The 24658-nt window shown below is 42.2% G+C and overlaps 1 protein-coding gene across 1 annotated transcript in view; it reads left to right on the top strand.

The window, feature by feature from the left end:
- Positions 1-24658, top strand: part of SORCS3 (sortilin related VPS10 domain containing receptor 3) — a 417809-nt gene that overhangs the window by 246326 nt on the left and 146825 nt on the right. The window contains exon 5 of the mRNA XM_072130504.1: positions 9352-9425. Within this exon, the coding sequence (XP_071986605.1) occupies positions 9352-9425 (74 nt within the window). The remainder of the gene's footprint in view (positions 1-9351; positions 9426-24658) is intronic.

The following is a 24658-nucleotide window of genomic DNA, read 5'->3' as shown; positions in this document are numbered from 1 at the left end:
ATCTATCTATCTATCTATCTATCTATCTATCTATCTATCTATCTATCTATCTATCTATCTCATATCTATCTCATATCTATCTCATATCTATCTCATATCTATCTATCTATCTCCTATCTATCTATCTATCTATCTATCTCATATCTATCTATCTATCTATCTCATATCTATCTATCTATCTCCTATATATCTATTTATCTATCTATCTCATATCTATCGATCTATCTATCTCCTATATATCTATCTATCTATCTATCTCATATCTATCTATCTATCTATCTATCTCATATCTATCTATCTATCTATCTATCTATCTATCTATCTATCTATCTATCTCATATCTATCTATCTATCTCATATCTATCTATCTATCTATCTATCTATCTATCTATCTATCTCATATCTATCTATCTATCTCATATCTATCTATCTATCTCCTATCTATCTATCATCTATCTATCTATCTATCTATCTATCTATCTATCTATCTATCTATCTATCTCATATCTATCTCATATCTATCTCCTATCTATCTATCTATCTATCTATCTATCTATCTATCTATCTATCTATCTATCTATCTCATATCTATCTATCTATCTATCTATCTATCTATCTATCTATCTATCTATCTATCTATCTATTCAGTATCTACAGTATCTTTATTGGCAGGATCACATACAAGTTAGCATTGCCAAAGCATTGCTTGCCAAGTGCAAGCCGATGGGGAACATGATGAAGGGGGACATAAGTTGCAGGGTTATAGTAGTCCATGGTAACATATATGTCTCAGTCCATGGTGCATCACATGTCCGTCTATGGGATGTGTAATGGCAGGCAGTGACATATTGTGACACTATGGCCATTCTCACAGCAAGATGGATCTTCTCTCCCTCCACCGTGGAGCTGAAGCCCGGGAGGAGATTGGAGAATTGGAGAAGTCCCTCACTGCTGAGTATTTGGAGCAGTGTAGCAGGAAATGGACCTCATCCTCAGTGTTCTCCTGGTCCTGGCACTGTTGGCACAGTCTGCTTTCCCTGGGTGTGTATGTCTACATATATCTTACCACTATCTATAGGGGCAAAACTAGGAGACAGGAGGACTATAGCAGACTTGTGAATGGGGCCCCCTCAGTAAATATACATATAGGTATACTCACACATTTATACTCACTCACACACATTTATATACTTATGCATAAACATTTATACACTGATATATACTGTACATTAATACACTTAGGGTGGTGGCACACGTGGCGTTTTGAACCCTTTTTTAGTCACACATTTTCAGTCAGTGCGTATTTTAAAAACACTTGCGTTTTTGTCCGGTTTTCCCAATTATCTTAATTAAAAACTGACAAAAACGCATTCATTTTTTAACGGACTGAATACACATGACTAAAAACGGACTAAAAACAGGTTCATAACACCACATGTGCCACCACCCTTACACAGATCTGTCCACAGAGTTGTTGACCACACGGGGGAGGTACACGGCCGGAATTAGGGATGAGAGATTCCAGTCGTGTTGTTCTGCTGTCTCCTCCCTCTCCTCTTCTTATCAGAGCTGTGAAAAGTTATGAAGTTTTAATTACATAATAATACTAATCTTTATATAGCGCCATCAAATTCCATAGAGCTTTACAGATTCTGGAGAACATATACAAATAATAATATGATAAAATAATAATTTCGGATAACAGACCAGGGGGTGGGACCTAGAGTTGGTTAATAAAAAGAGAGTTAAAGTTGCATGCAGTTAGGTTTCCTTTCTGGAGGGAGGGGGTATTGTGGACCCTCACTGTGACATCAAAGTCACGGATTGGGGGCCAAAATCCCACTGGATTTAAATTAGTGAATCCAGGGGAACCCCTCTGTTAGTCTTCGCAACTCCACCATTAGCGGAAGGTTATTATCTCTGCTGTGTTCCCACAACCAAAGTATTTCTAACTATTCCATAGGAAGGTTATTTTGTTTCTTTTATCCTGTCTTATTTTCATAACTGTTTGTACGTATTATATGTATATTTCGGAGTTTCGGAAGGGATATACGTTACCAGGTTCTTTAGCATAGCATATTTAGTGCCTGCATGTTCTGTGAGTGGATGAGGTGCCTACGGCCTTTATAGCTTAAGCAAAATCGTGGGTGGTGGCAGGAGGTTGTCTGGGTGTGTTTAGCGCTTGGGAGTAGACTTAGCGTGAAGACGCCATCTTGCGTAGGTGGGCGGAGCTTATGAGGTAAATTGTGAGGTCACCTTAGCTTAAGTGTACCATCGAGAGTGAGGGCTCATCACACTATTATCTATTATCTATCTTTCTACTTATTTATCTATTATCAGTACTGGACCACCAATAGAGACCTATAGAGACTTGTATTACTTACATGGGGCTGCATTTTTGGCTGGTGAAAGCCCCTCCGCTCCAGATCTCTCCTGTGGCCCCCCCTCTTCATCTGTAGTGATGGGGGATCCCGTCTCTCCCTGCAGGGGATTCCACCTTACATCTTGCACATCTCTGGGCTCCGGCACTGACGCGGCATCTGAATCCCGGAGATTGATGATAATGGAGGGGACTGTGTCACTTTAATATTTTACCTTCTCCTCCCGCTGACAGAACATTTGTTAGACAAAAGAAGGAGCGTCGGATATATCCGTACATTGCTGCCGACTATGCAAATGCTGAAGCTGAATAATTAGGTTATTATAGCCGCAGACTCTATAGAGATGTATAGTCAACATAAAGCCATCGCACGGGAAGACAGCGGGATAAACCGCCATATGGAGCCGAGGAGGTAATGGCTCCATCATGTCACCCTATTACTGACTAATACATAATACCGCTACAATACAGATTCATGATGGGATTGGCCTGCGCTCCCCCGCAAGGTGTCATTGTATTTCCTGGAAATCAGTGCGTTCCGTGTTCTTGAGGATTTCATCCTCTCTGATCACCTCCCTAATAACCGTGTAGGTTCTAGAAGACTACGGCTACAGTCATCATCCTGCTTGGTTCCAATTGAACATTCTCAATTATTGACTATAAGGCGCACCCGATTATAAGGCGCACCACGAATAAATGCCTGCTTAAATGTCTAGGTTCATATAAAAGGCGCACCGGATTATAAGGAGCACCTGATTAGAAGGATGAATGACCAGCAGGTGGCAGACCTGTGCACAGTTCAAGGCAGCTGTTGTCTGTAAGTAGGGTTCATATATAAGGCGCACTAGACTATAAGGCGCACCTTTCATTTCTGAGAAAATTCAAAGGATTTTTTGTGCGCCTTATAGTCTGAAAAATACGGTAAATCCAGACACTAACACATCGCCTACTACTCACAGATGGGAGTTTGCTACAATAGTATCAAGTCTAATTAACAATCTGGACATGAATATATTGGGACTTTTTGTTACAATATTGTGCTACAGTGTATGGATCAGATCCATGGCTTGGACTCCCCAGTAATCAGCCGGGATCTTTGGAATAATCCAGCAGTAGGGTGTACTTTGCTGGGAGCACCCCCACAGGAGGAGTGTAGAATTACATGTCTGGGTCCTCCAGAGTGAAAATTACTATTTTTGGTTTCTCTCTGTTTTGGTTAATAAATGATGGTCCAAGGATTCCCATCTTTTAAGATGTTTACCATTTATATCTAGGGTGTAACGGAAAACTCACAGGGCCCAGGCTTATTTCCTTTTAAAATCAACCTTAAAGATTATGCTAATGAGTCAAAAAGGCTCCTTGGGGTATTAATAGAGCTCTTACTGGGCTGTAGCTTCAAAGGCTCACACACAGGGGGGGGGGAGGGTTGAGGAGGAGCTATCATAATGCCTGCAGGAGCCTTTGTAGCTCATTTGCATAATCATAAAAGATGGTTTTAGAAGGAAGGAGGTCATGGGTAACAAATATAAGGAGATTATCACAGTCACGGTGCCTGGATCTATGAGTAATGTCCCTGGTTTATCATGCTGGATTTTGATAGTTGATTTCCTTTAAAATTTGGGGGCACATGGTCAGAGATATGTTTACTCCAATCAACCCCCCTGTATTTTATGTGTATTTTTATAACATTATATCAACAATATATATTTTCTATCAAGGCAGCTTAGAAGCAGCATTACTGCTCTATTTATGGTGGATGCCTATATCATAGCAGCTTAGATACAGTGGCTCAGCTCTATGTAAGGTGGATGTCTATATAATGGCAGCTTAGATACAGCAGTTATCTTTATGTAAGGTGGATGCCTATATAATGGCAGCTTAGATACAGCAGTTATCTTTATGTAAGGTGGATGCCTATATAATGGCAGCTTAGATACAGCAGTTATCTTTATGTAAGGTGGATGCCTATATAATGGCAGCTTAGATACAGCATCTCAGCTCTATGTAAGGTGAATGTCTATATAATGGCAGCTTAGATACAGCAGCTCAGCTCTATGTAAGGTGGATGTCTATATAATGGCAGCTTATATACAGCATCTCAGCTCTATGTAAGGTGAATGTCTATATAATGGCAGCTTAGATACAGCAGCTCAGCTCTATGTAAGGTGGATGTCTATATAATGGCAGCTTAGATACAGCAGTTATCTTTATGTAAGGTGGATGCCTATATAATGGCAGCTTAGATACAGCAGTGCAGCTCTATGTAAGGTGAATGCCTATATAATGGCAGCTTAGATACAGCAGCTCAGCTCTATGTAAGGTGAATGCCTATATAATGGCAGCTTAGATACAGCAGCTCAGCTCTATGTAAGGTGGATGTCTATATAATGGCAGCTTAGATACAGCAGTTATCTTTATGTAAGGTGTATTCATGTTATGGTAATATTATATACCAGCTGTACACAGAGAGAGATGTGACATCTATAGAGACACCGCTCTCTGTAAATGATAAATCACTTGCCTCCTCTTGGTGGAGTTTACATTTTTTTCCAATGGAAAATAAACTTTTATTGAGCTGCAATACCAGACACAGCCTATGCATAGAGGATGGCGCTGTCTGAAGAGAGCAGCCTTGTCTTTCCAATCCATCAAATCTGCGAATCAGATGTTTCTTTCCTCCTCTTACTTTGTGCCTTATTGATAATTCTCGGCACATTTCCCGGGTTTTGTGCTCTACAATGAAGATACAAGAGAGCGGATGATAAGATCAGTCATCGTTATTCTGCGCACAGCCGCGCGGCTGGAATCTGCGCTTCTCTATTATCGTCTCCATTGACTCGGTTTTTTTTTTCTTCTCACGTTGTCAGTGTAACATTGCCTCAGTTCTCAATCAGAACCTGCGTGATTTCTACTAATCTACTAAACTCAGCATTGAGCCGGTTCTGTGGAGCAGCCGGAGAGAATCCATGACTAGATAAGTGGCGCCAGGACAATCTCCGCGTGCCGCCTCAATCTCTAACCAATTGAATCTTTTAACGCCCGGTTTGTCTTTGGGAAAGTTATAAGGAGGTGACAAGGTGTAAGGAACTTCTTGTTTTGCAGAATTTATTGTGTCCTCTTCTTATTTGTTCCTAATATAACCTGTAGAGAGTGATAGTTCTAGACGACTGGTAAGTAGTCACTTTTTGCATTAAATAGTATTAAATCCTACATTTTTTCCCCTAAATTCTTGCATTGATTTTTCACGTAAGTGGATATATAATTGGATATTTATGATTACACAACTTAAAGGAAACCTACCACCACGGATCTACCTATTAAGATCCAGTGGTAGGTGCATCTAATGTATGTAAGGATAGCACTTTATAGGGCTTATCATTTACTTTACTTTATATTTTATTATCTTTAATCGGGGAATATGCAAATTTTGTATAGAGGCTACTGGGGTGTGGAGTAGCCGGAGCTGAGGCTACACCGCGTGGCTACTTCACGCCCCAGTAGCCTCTTTAATTCTCCTACCAGATAGCTCAGCGTGCAGCTACAAGGAGCTGTGTGCACTCATCAGCAAAACCGGAGTTCTGCGCATGCGCAGAGCACTGGCCGGCGGCTGCACACTCTTGGCTCCAAAGCCTGTGCTCTGCGCATGCGCAGAACTCCAGTTTCGCGGACAAGTGCACACAGCTCCTCATAGCTGCTCACTGAAGCTATCTAGTAGAAAGATCAAAGAGGCTACTGGGGCGAGGAGGAACCTGCACCGTGTAGCTTCAGCTCCGGCTACTCCACGCCCCAGTAGCCTCTTTAGAAAATTTGCATATTCCCCCGATTAAAGATAATAAAATATATCGTGGAGTAAAGGATAAGCCATTAAATTAGCTATCCCTACATACATTAGATGCACCTACCTCCGGATCTACCTTAATAGGTAGGTTTCCTTTAATGAGAACTTGTCAGCAAGCTTTACCCTACTGAGCTCCCAGCCCCCTCAGGTTGGGGATGAAATGTCCTTTCTCGAATTCCCTCACACATTTACTCCGAAGTCAGGCAATGTCAATATAATGGCGGCTTAGATACAGCAGCTTAGATTTATGTAAATTGAATGCCTATATTATAGCAGCTTAGATACAGCCTTGTATCTCTATTATATATGCCCGTTATGGTAATGTTATATACCAGCTGTACACAGGTAGAGATGTCACGTCTTCTGGTGATCCGGCTTAGATACAGTAACTCAGCTCTGTGTTAAGTGGATGTCTATATAATGGCAGCCTATATACAGCAGCTCAGCTCTTTGTAAGATGGATGCATATATAATAGAAGCTTAGATACAGCAATTTAGCTCTATATGAGATGAATGCCTATATAATGGCATCTAGAAACAGCATCTCAGCTCTATGTAATGGCAGCTTAGATTATTAAACTGATAATCTGATAATGAGGCTCGTTTGCTAATATGGCTGCCCTGGGGCTTCTCCAGTAGCATTAGCTATGCACTGCTCCAGAGAACACTGTATTCACTGTGTTGTCTCTGACAGGCAGAAGTAATCAAAGCTGCACCATCTCCCAGCTGCTGTGTATGTATTATCCTGCTCAGGTTGATTGGTCCAGTCTGGACAGTTCAGGAAGCTCTGTGTAATATGTTTATGCATGGCAGGCAGTCTGCACCTAGCTTTCCCAAGGTGAATTCTATAATAGGTTTTTGAACAAAACCACTCGGATCAGGGGTTAAACAAAATATGTTTCTGCATCAGAGTATCGACAGCATTCTCAAAGTATGGTTTGGTTCATAAAGCATAAAAACAAATGTTGGATTTCCTTTTACATTGGAAAGGGGATAAGATCTTGTTTAATTACTGATCTGAGTGATTTTGCCCAAAAAACATTATAAAAATGAGGACCTTGGGAAAGCAGAGTGCAGACCGCCTGCCATGCATAAAAAAATTACACAGCAATTCCTGAACTATGCAGACAGGACCAATCAACCTGAGCTGGATGACTCATACACAACAGCTGGGGGATGGTGCAGTGATTGATTACTTCTGCCTGTCAGGGACAAACAGTGATTACACTGTTCTCTGGAGCAGTGCGTAATTAGGGTTAGAGGAGAAGCGCCGGGGCAGCCACAGGAGCAACATAGCTTTATTATCATCATCTAATAATAGTTTTTTCAGCAAAACCACTCAGCTCAGGGATTAAACAAGATATGTTTCTGCATCAGCATTCTCAAGGTATGTTTGGTTCACAATGCATAAAATCAAATGGTAGGTTTCCTTTAACATTGAAAAGGGGATAAGTTTTTAGGGGGACACTCTCTTTAAGTCCCCGCTCTTTCTTTATGGCCCATAGAAAGATACAGAAGAAATACTTGTTTCCGTCCATGTCAGTAAATTGCAGTATTTAATCAGGGCTGGGGTCCAGTTTGCTGCTGGTGCGGCATTAGCGGCTGCATCTTTTCGCTTGCTGTGCTGTTTCGTTATGGCTCGGGCTGCGTTGTGCCCGCTCGCATGTTAGACATCTCTGTGATAAATAGATGGATGATCAGACTTGCACAGTGGGCAAACTCCAGAGCACTTTATCTCGAACATCACTCCAGAGCCAAGAATCACTCACACAGAAAATTAGTCAGCTGGAAATTGATTGAAATTGCAAATTCTTAGACCCCAAGAGGGGAACTTGACTTAACTCTTTGTGAGGCGGACGGCTGAGCCGCTCTGTGGGTGAGCTATTTACAGCACATGTAAGCAAACTGCGGATGCCTGCTGCCGGAGAGGCATGCTGTGACTTGTAGTTCCTGCGCTGCTTGATTGATGTATAAACAGAAAAGCATTTATAGATTGCCGAGCTAGAATATATAGATGGTCTGGATTCTACTTAATAAAGATGAACATTTCCGCATTGAGCTGCCGCTGTCTTTATAGGACCCTTAAATGATACTCAGTTGACATTATATGAGGCTTCAAGGGTCACCCAAAACCTAGGGTAATAGTGTGGAGCTGCAGTCAGGTCTATGGTAGCAGATGCCCCCGAAAGGCTCAACTTCAATTGCATCAAGTATTAAAAATTGTTTGATTACAGATGCCTTCTGTGTGTCCATCTACTACTATTCTGTATATACTCTATGAGCAAAGTACAGTACTACTACTCCAATCATGTATATATAGACACAGCAAGTACTACTATTTCTATTCTGTATATATGGGCACAGCACAGCACTACTACTCCTATCCTGTATATATGGGTACAGCACAGTACTACTACTCCTATCCTGTATATATGGGCACAGCACAGTACTACTTCTCCTAGTCTGTATATATGGGCAAAGCACAGCACTACTACTCCTATCCTGTATATATGGGTACAGCACAGTACTACTACTCCTATCCTGTATATATGGACACAGCACAGTACTACTTCTCCTATTCTGTATATATGGGCACAGCACAGCACTACCACTCCTATCCTGTATATATGGGTACAGCACAGTACTACTACTCCTATCCTGTATATATGGACACAGCACGGTACTACTACTCCAATCCTGTATATATGGTCACAGCACAGTACTACTTCTCCTATTCTGTATATATGGGCACAGAACATTACTACTCCTATCCTGTATATATGGGCACAGCACAGTACTACTACTCCTATCCTGTATATATGTGGACAGCACAGTACTACTACTCCTATCCTGTATATATCAGAACAGGAGATCCCACCCTGTAACGCTTAGAATGGTGATGTTGGTGCCACTTTCCTGCATTTGATGACCCTGATTATTGATTATCTGTGACACTTGTTATGTATGGTATGGGGCAGGATACTGTATGTACTAAGAGTATAGTGGGATTATCATTGTATATGTGAAAAAAATATGTAGCACAAGTCAGGGCTGTGAAGGCGATTTCATCTAATGTTAATATCTTTCTCATGATTTATTCACTCTTTTCTTCTTTTGTATCTTCCTTTTGCAGTTGTACAGCTCAATGGACTTTGGAAGAAGATGGCATCTGATGCACGAGAGAATAACCCCCAACAGATTCTACTGGTAAGTGCAGCTTCCTGGTAATATTAAACATCCAATCACAATCCTGGACATACAAAAGTAAGATATATCACTAATTCTAATATCTGAATATATTCCCATCATGTATCAGGACACTCTGCCCTCTGTACACTAAGAGCATCTGTATGCCGTGCACACTGCAACCCCTCACAGCAAGAATGTAACTGCTATAATACTGCCCCCATGTACAAAGATATAATTACTATAATACTGCCCCTATGTACAAGAATATAACTACTATAATACTGCCCCCTATGTACAAGAATATAACTACTATAATACTGCCCCCTATGTACAAGAATATAACTACTATAATACTGCCCCCTATGTACAGGAATATAACTACTATAATACTGCCCCCTATGTACAAGAATATAACTACTATAATACTGCACCTATGTACAAGACTATAACTACTATAATACTGCCCCTATGTACAAGAATATAACTACTATAATACTGCCCCCTATGTACAAGAATATAACTACTATAATACTGCCCCCTGTGTACAGGAATATAACTACTATAATACTGCCCCCTATGTACAAGAATATAACTACTATAATACTGCACCTATGTACAAGAATATAACTACTATAATACTGCCCCTCTGTACAAGAATATAACTACTATAATACTGCCCCCTATGTACAAGAATATAACTACTATAATACTGCCTCCTATGTACAGGAATATAACTACTATAATACTGCCTCCTATGTACAGGAATATAACTACTATAATACTGCCCCCTATGTACAGGAATATAACGACTATAATACTGCCTCCTATGTACAAGAATATAACTACTATAATACTGCCCCCTATGTACATGAATATAACTACTATAATACTGCCCCCTATGTACAAGAATATCACTACTATAATACTGCCCCCTATGTACAAGAATATAATTACTATAATACTGCCCCCTATGTACAGGAATATAACGACTATAATACTGCCTCCTATGTACAAGAATATAACTACTATAATACTGCCCCCTATGTACATGAATATAACTACTATAATACTGCCCCCTATGTACAAGAATATCACTACTATAATACTGCCCCCTATGTACAAGAATATCACTACTATAATACTGCCCCCTATGTACAAGAATATAACTACTATAATACTGCCCCCTGTGTACAGGAATATAACTACTATAATACTGCCCCCTATGTACAAGAATATAACTACTATAATACTGCACCTATGTACAAGAATATAACTACTATAATACTGCCCCTATGTACAAGAATATAACTACTATAATACTGCCCCCTATGTACAAGAATATAACTACTATAATACTGCCCCCTGTGTACAGGAATATAACTACTATAATACTGCCCCCTATGTACAAGAATATCACTACTATAATACTGCCCCCTATGTACAAGAATATAACTACTATAATACTGCCCCCTGTGTACAGGAATATAACTACTATAATACTGCCCCCTATGTACAAGAATATAACTACTATAATACTGCACCTATGTACAAGAATATAACTACTATAATACTGCCCCTATGTACAAGAATATAACTACTATAATACTGCCCCCTATGTACAAGAATATAACTACTATAATACTGCCCCCTGTGTACAGGAATATAACTACTATAATACTGCCCCCTATGTACAAGAATATAACTACTATAATACTGCACCTATGTACAAGAATATAACTACTATAATACTGCCCCTCTGTACAAGAATATAACTACTATAATACTGCCCCCTATGTACAAGAATATAACTACTATAATACTGCCTCCTATGTACAGGAATATAACTACTATAATACTGCCTCCTATGTACAGGAATATAACTACTATAATACTGCCCCCTATGTACAGGAATATAACGACTATAATACTGCCTCCTATGTACAAGAATATAACTACTATAATACTGCCCCCTATGTACATGAATATAACTACTATAATACTGCCCCCTATGTACAAGAATATCACTACTATAATACTGCCCCCTATGTACAAGAATATAACTACTATAATACTGCCCCCTATGTACAAGAATATAACTACTATAATACTGCCCCCTGTGTACAGGAATATAACTACTATAATACTGCCCCCTATGTACAAGAATATAACTACTATAATACTGCACCTATGTACAAGAATATAACTACTATAATACTGCCACTATGTACAAGAATATAACTACTATAATACTGCCCCCTATGTACAAGAATATAACTACTATAATACTGCCCCCTGTGTACAGGAATATAACTACTATAATACTGCCCCCTATGTACAAGAATATAACTACTATAATACTGCACCTATGTACAAGAATATAACTACTATAATACTGCCCCTATGTACAAGAATATAACTACTATAATACTGCCCCCTATGCACAGGAATATAACTACTATAATACTGCCCCCTATGCACAGGAATATAACTACTATAATACTGCTTCCTATGTACAGGAATATAACTACTATAATACTGCCCCCTATGTACAAGAATATAGGTACTATAATACTGTTTCCTATGTACAGGAATATAACTACTATAATACTGCCCCCTATGTACAAGAATTTAACTGCTATAATACTGCCCCTATGTACAAGAATATAATTACTATAATACTGCCCCCTATGTACAGGAATATAACGACTATAATACTGCCTCCTATGTACAAGAATATAACTACTATAATACTGCCCCCTATGTACATGAATATAACTACTATAATACTGCCCCCTATGTACAAGAATATCACTACTATAATACTGCCCCCTATGTACAAGAATATCACTACTATAATACTGCCCCCTATGTACAAGAATATAACTACTATAATACTGCCCCCTGTGTACAGGAATATAACTACTATAATACTGCCCCCTATGTACAAGAATATAACTACTATAATACTGCACCTATGTACAAGAATATAACTACTATAATACTGCCCCTATGTACAAGAATATAACTACTATAATACTGCCCCCTATGTACAAGAATATAACTACTATAATACTGCCCCCTGTGTACAGGAATATAACTACTATAATACTGCCCCCTATGTACAAGAATATAACTACTATAATACTGCACCTATGTACAAGAATATAACTACTATAATACTGCCCCTCTGTACAAGAATATAACTACTATAATACTGCCCCCTATGTACAAGAATATAACTACTATAATACTGCCTCCTATGTACAGGAATATAACTACTATAATACTGCCTCCTATGTACAGGAATATAACTACTATAATACTGCCCCCTATGTACAGGAATATAACGACTATAATACTGCCTCCTATGTACAAGAATATAACTACTATAATACTGCCCCCTATGTACATGAATATAACTACTATAATACTGCCCCCTATGTACAAGAATATCACTACTATAATACTGCCCCCTATGTACAAGAATATAACTACTATAATACTGCCCCCTATGTACAAGAATATAACTACTATAATACTGCCCCCTGTGTACAGGAATATAACTACTATAATACTGCCCCCTATGTACAAGAATATAACTACTATAATACTGCACCTATGTACAAGAATATAACTACTATAATACTGCCACTATGTACAAGAATATAACTACTATAATACTGCCCCCTATGTACAAGAATATAACTACTATAATACTGCCCCCTGTGTACAGGAATATAACTACTATAATACTGCCCCCTATGTACAAGAATATAACTACTATAATACTGCACCTATGTACAAGAATATAACTACTATAATACTGCCCCTATGTACAAGAATATAACTACTATAATACTGCCCCCTATGCACAGGAATATAACTACTATAATACTGCCCCCTATGCACAGGAATATAACTACTATAATACTGCTTCCTATGTACAGGAATATAACTACTATAATACTGCCCCCTATGTACAAGAATATAGGTACTATAATACTGTTTCCTATGTACAGGAATATAACTACTATAATACTGCCCCCTATGTACAAGAATTTAACTGCTATAATACTGCCCCTATGTACAAGAATATAATTACTATAATACTGCCCCCTATGTACAGGAATATAACTACTATAATACTGCCCCCTATGTACAAGAATATAATTACTATAATACTGCCCCCTATGTACAGGATATATAACTACTATAATACTGCCCCCTGTATACAAGACTATAACTACTATAATACTGCCCCCTATGTACAGAATATATAACTACTATAATACTGCCCCCTGTGTACAAGAATATAACTACTATAATACTGCCCCCTATGTACAGGATAAATAACTACTATAATACTGCCCCCTGTGTACAAGACTATAACTACTATAATACTGCCCCCTATGTACAGGAATATATCTACTATAATACTGCCCCCTATATACAAGAATATAACTACTATAATACTGCCCCCTATGTATAAGAATATAACTACTATAATACTGCCCCTATGCACAAGAATATAACTACTATAATACTGCCCCCTATGTACAAGAATATAACTACTATAATACTGCCCCCTATGTACAGGAATCTAACTACTATAATACTGCCCCCTATGTATAAGAATATAACTACTATAATACTGCCCCTATGCACAAGAATATAACTACTATAATACTGCCTCCTATGTACAAGAATATAACTACTATAATACTGCCCCCTATGTACAAGAATATAACTACTATAATACTGCCCCCTATGTACAATAATATAACTACTATAATACTGCCCCCTATGTACAAGAATATAACTACTATAATACTGCCCCCTATGTACAGGATATATAACTACTATAATACTGCCCCCTGTGTACAAGACTATAACTACTATAATACTGCCCCCTATGTACAGGATATATAACTACTATAATACTGCCCCCTGTGTACAAGAATATAACTACTATAATACTGCCCCCTATGTACAGGATATATAACTACTATAATACTGCCCCCTGTGTACAGGAATATAACTACTATAATACTGCCCCCTATGTACAAGAATATAACTACTATAATACTGCCCCCTATGTACAAGAATATAACTACTATAATACTGCCCCCTATGTACAAGAATATAACTACTATAATACTGCCCCCTATATACAAGAATATAACTACTATAATACTGCCCCCTATGTATAAGAATATAACTACTATAATACTGCCCCTATGCACAAGAATATAACTACTATAATACTGCCCCCTATGTACAAGAATATAACTACTATAATACTGCCCCCTATGTACAGGAATATAACTACTATAATACTGCCTCCTATGTACAAGAATATAACTACTATAATACTGCCCCCTATGTACAAGAATATAACTACTATAATACTGCCCCCTATGTACAAGAATATAATTACTATAATACTGCCCCCTATGTACAAGAATATAACTACTATAATACTGCCCCTATGTACAGGAATATAACTACTATAATACTGCCCCTATGTACAAGAATATAACTACTATATTCCATACATAGGGGACAGTATTATAGTAGTTATATTCCTGTACATAGGGGCAGTATTATAGTACGGTAGTTATATTCCTGTACATAGGGGGCAGTATTATAGTAGTTATATTCCTGTACATAGGGGGCAGTATCATTACTGTAGGTATATATAGCTTTGGCTCACTTTATAGGCAGAATGGTTGGATGCTTTGTATTTTGATGTTTTTCGCGTAGTGACCGGATTTCCTCTGTAATTGTCCATCTGTTACAGTGTCACATACGCAGCTTTGTGTCTCTTACATTTCTATGGTATCGGTCCAGTTTCTGGTTCCAGTGATTTATGTTTGCATGTTATTTTCCGGGCACTTCTTCTTTATGAAGATTTAGTACACACATAACTGATATGTGCAGATTACAATGCATCGTCCCTGCTCCATTTATCCTACAAAGATGAGACAGTGTCCACCTGTTGTGCCATAAAACGCTGTGGGATAAATGACCCCCGGCGCAGACTCAGCCTCCAGCTCTTTATATTTCTGCATGATGATTGGGAGCAAGTGTTAAAATATGCAATTTACAGCCCTTCCAGGAGACCAGGATTACAATATTTCTGGCTGTTCCCTCTCACCTTCCTGCCAGACAACAAAAGCCAAAATAAGTTATTCTGCAGCCCGGAGTAATGATTACGGATCGTGGCGCTCAACGCTCCAGACAGGGAAAAATTGGAATGTGAGGGATCGGCGGCCAAATCCGAAGTATGGAAATGTAACTAACCGTAATGCTGCTTGTTACAATGTATCAGACATTTCTCGCTAGTTTTGGTGGATGTCTGTAGCCATTACTGTAAGTAAAATGGGGCCATTGCATTGCCGTACATGACGCAGGGCGGAGTTTATAAGTCCTGACACGTTTATGGTAGGTTTTCATGTTTTTGGATTTTCTACTTTAAGCTTCACTCTCCAGTCAGGTAACATCATGGCGAGGAGTGTAACTGGGAAACACTCCTATAGAGTAAATAACATATGTATCCGGTGGCGTCAGAGGGGCGGAGACTTCACCATATGATAATAGTGTGTGTGTGTCTTTCCTATCCTGCATGTACAGCACATCACTACTACTCCTATCCTGTATATATGGGCACAGCACAGTACTACTACTCCCACCCTGTATATATGGGCACAGCACAGTACTACTACTCCTATCCTGTATATATGGGCACAGCACAGTACTACTACTCCTATCCAGTATTATTGACCACACCACAGTACCACTACACCTGTCCTGTATATATGGTGTGGGAGATTTGGCCCAGTAGAGACCGTGGTAGCGGGGTGCTGTGATGCAGTTCACGACAGTGACACCAAAGTACAGTCCAAAACAGGTCTAGCCTGTGTTTATTTCAGCAGGAACAAAATAAAACAGCCTTCACATTCAGGCATCAAAAACAAAATAATATCCTACCCGTCAGGGTGCTAACTAAACAATGGTTCTCTGACTCACCACTAACAAAAACACTTTTGCTGCTCCAGACACAGAGGTCAGGGCTGTGTGCTCTCCAGCCTCCTTCCAGAGAGACAACACTCTCAGCTCTGCTGAGCGGCTTTATGCAGGCTGATTGGGCTGTTCCCACCACCTGTGTCCAAGGTGCTGGACAACACAACCTCAGCACTAAGGCCTTGCATAATAGCAAAACCTAGGGGAAACATACCGCCCATCCACAGTTAACCCCTTCAGTGTCTCACATACCCTCCCCCTCTGTTTGACCCTTTGGGGGCGAACACTTTTGGCCATCAGACAGTGGGTACGAGACAGGGCATCGGCATTCCCATGCAGCTTTCCTGCTCGATGTTCTACCGTGAATTTGAAATTCTGCAACATTAGGAACCACCTTGTGACCCTGGCGTTCCTCTCTTTGGCCTGACTCATCCAGGTGAGGGGAGAGTGATCAGTCACCAGTGTAAACTGTCGCCCTATTAAGTAATACCTCAGGGATTCCAGAGCCCATTTTATCGCCAAGCACTCCATCTCAACTATGCTATAGTTCTTCTCAGGAGGTGTGAGCTTGCGGCTCAGGAATGTCACGGGATGTTCCTCACCCTCCACTACTTGAGACAGGACAGCCCCCAAGCCCACGTCAGAAGCGTCAGTCTGCACAATAAAGGTCTTGGTGAAGTTAGGGGTGATCAGTACCGGTCCCTCGCACAAAACCTTCTTAAGTCGCTGAAACGCCCCCTCAGCCTCTTCACTCCACTTTACCATCACCGCCCTGCTACCCTTGGTCAGGTCAGTCAGGGGTGCCGCTATGGTAGCAAAATCGGGAATAAATTGGCGATAATAGCCCACTATGCCTAGGAAAGCCCTCACTTGCTTCTTGCTCATAGGTCGTGGCCACTGCTGGATCGCCTCCACTTTATTTACTTGGGGTTTGATGACACCTCGCCCAATACTGTACCCCAGGTAACGGGCCTCTTCCAGACCCAGTGCACATTTTTGGGGGTTCGCTGTCAACCCTGCTGCCCTCAGGGAGTCTACCACTGCTTGTACCTTGGCCAGATGACTCTCCCAATCGTTACTATAAACTATGATGTCATCCAGGTAGGCCGAGGCATATCTCCGGTGAGGTTTTAGCACGAGATCCATTAACCTCTGGAATGTGGAGGGAGCCCCATGTAGCCCAAAGGGGAGTACCACTTACTGAAATAGCCCATCAGGAGTAACAAAAGCGGTCTTCTCTTTGGCCCTGTCAGTAAGGGGTACCTGCAAATACCCTTTCGTCAGGTCAAGGGTGGAGAAGAACCTAGCCTGTCCAAGTCGTTCTATCAACTCGTCAACTCTGGGCATGGGATAAGAATCAAATTTGGACACCTCGTTCAACTTCCTAAAGTCATTGCAGAACCGTAGGGAACCATCAGGTTTGGGAATCAACCCAATAGGACTCGACCAGTCACTTTTAGACTTCTCGATAACCCCCAGGTCTAAAATCTGCCTGACTTCTTCGGATATGGCAAGCCGGCGCGCTTCAGGGACCCGGTAGGGTTTTTGGTGTACCCGGATGTGGGGTTCGGTTATGATGTCATGCTTGATGACTGAAGTACGTCCCGGTAACTTAGAGAACACAGCAACGTTTCGGAGCACAAACTCCTTCGCTTCCTGAATCTGGGCCCTGGAGAGGGACTCTGAGATCTGTACTTCAGGCACCTTGGCATCGGGTACACCTACCTCCTGTGTCACCTTCTTGGGCACAGACGCTTTTTCTACTCCCACGGCCATCAGGGACTCTCTTTCCCTCCATGGCTTTAGGAGGTTCACGTGGTATATCTGTTCGGGTTTCCTCCTCCCCGGCTGAGATACCTTGTAGTTTACCTCCCCCACTTTCTCCATGACCTCATATGGACCTTGCCATTTTGCCAAGAACTTACTCTCAACGGTGGGCACCAGAACTAGCACTCTGTCGCCTGGGTTAAAGGTCCTGAGTCTGGCTGACCTATTGTAGACCCTAGACTGGGCCTCTTGTGCCCTTGTCACGTGCTCCTTTACAAGGGGTATTAACGCCGCTATGCGGTCCTGCATAAGGGAGACGTGTTCAATTACACTACGGTGGGGGGTCCTCTCCTGTTCCCAGGTCTCCTTAGCTACATCCAAAAGCCCACGTGGGGAACGGCCATATAACAGCTCAAAGGGTGAGCAACCTGTGGAAGACTAGGGTACCTCACGTATGGCAAACATCAAATAAGGCAACAAACAATCCCAGTCCTTCCCATCTTTGCTGACTACCCTCTTTAGCATTCCCTTCAAGGTCTTGTTAAACCTCTCGACCAGGCCATCTGTCTGAGGATGATATACAGAGATGCGGAGCTGTTTAACCTGGAGTAATTTACACATCTCCTTCATTACTCTAGACATGAATGGGGTTCCCTGGTCAGTCAAGATTTCCTTGGGGAGGCCTGTACGGGAGAATACCTGGAACAGCTCCCTAGCAATGTTTTTGGAGGAGGTGTTCCTTAACGGGATTGCCTCCGGATACCGCGTAGCATAGTCCAGGATAACCAGGATGTACTGGTGTCCCCACACCCCGGGCCAGAGAAATCTCTGCAGGATCCTCTCTCGGGTCTTCTCAGCACCTAAGTGCCCTCCTAGCACATGTTTATGTGCCAAATCTAGCACCAGCCTACGGTGCGATTGGGGTACTACAAGTTGCTCAACCTCCTCACCCCATACCTGCTCAACCCTGTACAACAGTTCGCCAACAATCACCATTCGGGGGTATATTTTGTCAGCCCCTGGTATTTGGAGTACCCCATTTATCACCTTAACATTCTCCCGTGCTTTAAATAAGGTAGGGTCCTGTAGCTGTGCAGCCCCAAAATTTTCACGGGAAACCTCAAGGTCCGGCATGTCGGCCACCTCCCCGTGGCCCTCAACCTCACCAACTAGGACCTCTAGGGGAGAGAATTCATCACATGGGGTCACCCCTACTGCTGGTGTGGGTACATCGGCCTCAAAGGGTTCAGGGGCCAAGGCCGGACATTATCTGCATTATCTGCAACAGCACCTGAGGTGGGTCTTCGTCTCCAGAGGTCCCAAAACACCGGTAAGTCTCTGCCGATAATAGCCTCATGAAACAGGGTCCCGACCACCCCCACTTCATGGGCAATAGTACCACAAGGGGTATGTAGGTTGATAACAGCAGTGGGATATTCGCGAGTGTCCCCATGTATGCACAACACTCCCACTCTCCGCCCACTGTATAGTCCAGGATCAACCAAAGTTCCACGCAAGGTCTAGCAAGGCTTCCACTGTGTGACCACCGATTGTGACCATGCACACTTGGGGTTCTGCATCCGTGACTGACTCGGCTGCCAGAACCGGCCTGGCAAACAGTGACACTCGCCGGGTCTGGTTGCAGTCCATTGGCTCCACTGACAGTGGACAGTTGGCAGCAATATGGCCCATTTCATGGCACCGCCAGCACTGGATACGGCCATGTCCTCTGTCACAAGCCTCACTGGGTTTCTGGGTATCCACGCCCCCCAATGAACCCCCTCCCAACCTGACATGTCTCGCCTTTTCCGCAGTAGCAGTCTTAGATGGCTTGGTGACCCTGTCACTGGCACTGCTTCGTGTGGGAGAGGTAAGTAGAAGGTCCTCTGTAGCCCGATACCTCTCTACTAGGGACACGAGTTCTTCAGCTTTTGTGGGACCGGCCTGTCCAACCCACCGCTGGAGCCGAGAGGGCAGAGAACGGGTGAATTTGTCGAGAACCACGCTCTCTACCATCTGTGCTGGGGTGCAGTCCTCTGGTTGTAGCCACTTCCGGACAAGATGGATCAGGTCATGCATTTGGGAGCGTGGGGGTAGTTTTTCTGAGTAAGCCCACTGGTGGACCCGGCTGGAGCGAACTTGAACGGTGACCCCAAGACGAGCCAGAATCTCCGCCTTAAGCTGGGGGTACTCACGGGCCTCCGTTTCACTCAGGTCATAGTAAGCCTTCTGCGACTCGCCTGTCAGGAACGGTGCCAGGACATCTGCCCACTGCTCAGCTGGTAACTCCTCTCGCTCAACTACTCGCTCGAACACAGTGAGATACGCCTCCACGTCGTCGGTCGTCGTCATTTTTTGTAAAGCCTTTTGTACTGCAGCCCGTGCGGAACGCTGGACAACCGGGTACCCTTGCAAACCAGTATGGGACCCCTCAGTAGTCGTCGCTTATGGTGTTGCCATAACGCCAGAAAACTTTTCCATCATCAGCTGGAACATGGCTCGGGACTCTTCCTGCTGTTGCTGGAGCATGGCTTGCTGCAGCTGACGATCAGCCCGGGACTCTTCCTGCTGCTGGCGGGACCTCTCCTCGTGCTGCTGGCGGGACCTCTCCTCCTGCTGCTGGAACATGGCTTTCTGCTGGCGGGACCTCTCCTCCTGCTGCTGGAGCATGGCCTGCTGCAGCTGCCGATTAGCTCTGGCCTCCTCTTGCAGGTATTTAATAAAGTCCTCCATCTTTGCTGTATCCTGCAATTTTCCTGCTGCTTTCACCCAGGCCATGCAATGTTGCAGGATGTAGCGAGCCTTTGAGGTGTGTGTCTTTTGAACTGCCCGCATCCTCCACCATATGTGGGAGATTCGGCCCAGTAGAGACCGTGGTAGCGGGGTGCTGTGATGCAGTTCACGACAGTGACACCAAAGTACAGTCCAAAACAGGTCTAGCCTGTGTTTATTTCAGCAGGAACAAAATAAAACAGCCTTCACATTCAGGCATCAAAAACAAAATAATATCCTACCCGTCAGGGTGCTAACTAAACAATGGTTCTCTGACTCACCACTAACAAAAACACTTTTGCTGCTCCAGGCACAGAGGTCAGGGCTGTGTGCTCTCCAGCCTCCTTCCAGAGAGACAACACTCTCAGGTCTGCTGACCGGCTTTATGCAGGCTGATTGGGCTGTTCCCACCACCTGTGTCCAAGGTGCTGGACAACACAACCTCAGCACTAAGGCCTTGCATAATAGCAAAACCTAGGGGAAACATACCGCCCATTCACAGTTAACCCTTTCAGTGTCTCACAATGGGCTCAGTACTACTACTTCTATCCTGTATATATGAGCACAGCACAATACTACTACTCATATCCTGTATATATGAGCACAGCACAGTACTACTCCTATCCTGTATATATTGGCACAGCACAGTACTACTACTCCTATCCTGTATATATGGGTACTCTACTACTATTCCTATTCTGTATATATGGGCATAGTGCAGTACTACTACTCCTATTATCCTTTATATATGGGCACAGTACAGTACTACTTCTACTATCCTGTATATATGGTCACAGCACAGTACTACTACTCCTATCCTGTATATATGTGCACAGCACAGTACTACTACTCTTTTACTGTATATATGGGCACAACACAGTACTACTACTCCTATCCTGCATGTATGGACCCAGTGCAGTAATACTACTCCTATCCTGTTTATATGGGCACAGCACAGTACTACTACTCTTATCCTGTATATATGGGCACAGTACTACTACTCCTATCCTGTATATATGGGCACAGTACTACTACTCCTATCCTGTATATATGAGCACAGCACAGTACTACTACTCCTATGCTTTATATATGAGTACAGCACAGTACTACTAATCCTATCCTGTATATTTGGGCATAGCACAGTACTACTACTCCTATCCTGTATATATGGGCACTTTACTACTATTCCTATTCTGTATATACGGGCATAGTGCAGTACTACTACTCCTATCCTGTATATATGGGCACAGCCCAGTACTACTATTACTACTATCCTGTATATATGGGCACAGTACAGTACTACTACACCTATCCTGTAAATATGGACACAGTGCAGTAATACTACTCCTATCCTGTATATATGGACACAGTGCAGTACTACTACTCCTATCCTGTATATATGGTCACATCACAGTACTACTACTCCTATCCTGTATAAATGGGCACAGCACAGTACTACTACTCCTATCCTGTTTATATGGGCACAGCACAGTACTACTACTCCTATCCTGTATATATGGGCACAGCACAGTACTACTACTCCTATCCTGTATATATGGGCACAGCACAGTACTACTACTCCTATCCTGTTTATATGGGCACTTTACTACTATTCCTATTCTGTATATATGGGCATAGTGCAGTACTACTACTCCTACCATGTAGATATGGTCATAGTGCAGTACTAGTACTCCTATCCTGTATATATGTGCACAGCAAAGTACTACTACTACTATCCTGTATATATGGACACAGCACAGTACTACTACTCCTATCCTGTATATATGGACACAGCACAGTACTACTACTCCTATCCTGTATATATGTACAGTACACAGCACAGTGCTAGCAGTTGACCTGGTCAGTGTCAGAATGGTAAATAGCCTCTAGAGCGCCCCCTTGCTGCACCACCACCTGCCGCTCAGCCCCATCCCCCTTCAGCCCCTTTCTTCTCTGTTGCACTGTAGCCAATTTTATTGATGGTTACAACGTCTTGAATCGTTTTATATCTCTCCGCTCCTGAGTATCTTGCTGGCACATACTGTATTTCGTGTTAATTAAGGAACACAAATGCGAGGGACCTTTCTAAATTATTTAGCGCTCTTTAAGAAAAAGATCGCTGCCATTAAACAGAATATAAAGGAGGCGGCGGCCGCCAAGAAGGCGAATACCTCTGGTGGGGGAGGGGTGAGACTCAGCCTCATTGATTAAATGGACACTAAACAAAAATCGCCCTATATTACACCCTACGGTTTTATTTCTTAAAGGGATACGTAAGGCGGCCCCTTAAATTATGATAAAGTATTCTCCATAAAGCTGCGGACGGAGATTTAAAGTCTGTTACAGCCTGGGAAGAGAACGCAGCTGAGTATTTTATAGTAATGGCAAAACAATAAAAAAAAAAGTTTTTACTTTTTAATCAAAGTGCAGAGATGGAGAAGAAAGATTAAATTCAGGGAAATTACACGAGGCCGGAGGAATATTAATAGGACGCTTAATGTCCAGTTACAAGGCGGGGGGGAGGACGCTGCGCAGGAGACTCGCGTCTGCCCCTCTGATGACTCCATTGTCTGGGCTGATGGAGAGGAATATTAGTTAGATACATCAGTTTTTAACCCCTTTACAGTAGGCTATAAAAGAGGCATAAAAACTAAATAAAATAAAAAAAAAACTAAACTACAGTAAATTTTGTATCGAAATCCATCCTGATAAACCAGGGACATTACTCATTGATCCAGGCACCGGGACTGTGATATCTTCTTATATTTGTTATCCATTATCCTACCTTCTTATATCAACTTTTATAATTATGCTAATGAGCCGGTGCTCCCTGCTCACTATGAAGGGAGGGGGCGACTATGTGACGCTGCTGTCCTTGTAACTTGCAGGAGAATATTGTGACTGTGCAGCTCTGTGGACCTTGAATAGGTGTGGAAGGATGTCTCCCCTGTTCCCAATAATTTCCAGTTTGTGATCCTGTGTAGCTTTCCATGTGTCTCTCAGCACCTCAGACATCATCATTCCTTTCCAGCCTCCCCCCTTAGCCTCTCATCTCCAGATACAGTTTCTACAGAGCAGGGACACTGTTAACCCTTAGTGTTACACAGCCCAGACTATACACTTTATGTATCTATTTCACTGCTGGCTTATACTACTTTTTCCATGTTCCTCTGTGAAGGGAAAGCTGCCTGGCTATTCTCTATATAGATCCTTTAAGTGTAGACAATGCATACCTCAGTGGATTTGCTTCTAAGTTGCTTCATGACCGTCATCTTGCAAAGTGAGGGCAGCTTGTAATGGACTCAACTGTAGGGCAAACGCAGAAAGAGAGCAGACTCCTCCCACTCATCTGTAGCGGGGAAAATTGTTCACAAGAAGCGTCAGAGCAGAAAAAAATGGCATAACTCCAGAAAGAGAAGAGGAGAATCACTACTGGAAGCTGAGATTTACAATGTATAGTATTTTATAACCTGTCCTGTAGAGTTATAGTAGTGGCCGGAAAGTTTGGGTGATAGAGTAGAGCCACCAGACAGTAGAACCGACACAGCATGGCGCGTCCATTGGGCTTGTGGTTCCATGGGTGGTGAAATATGCCACCGCCTGGTCTGCACCGCAGAAAGGTAATGAGGACACATGTAGAGCAGACGGCGCCTTGGACATCCGGCATTACTGCTTTGTGTCAGTCATTA

Source organism: Engystomops pustulosus, chromosome 11, assembly GCF_040894005.1.
Source record: "Engystomops pustulosus chromosome 11, aEngPut4.maternal, whole genome shotgun sequence".
NCBI classification, from domain to species: Eukaryota; Metazoa; Chordata; class Amphibia; order Anura; family Leptodactylidae; genus Engystomops; species Engystomops pustulosus.
This window is presented reverse-complemented; position numbering and strand designations above follow the sequence as displayed.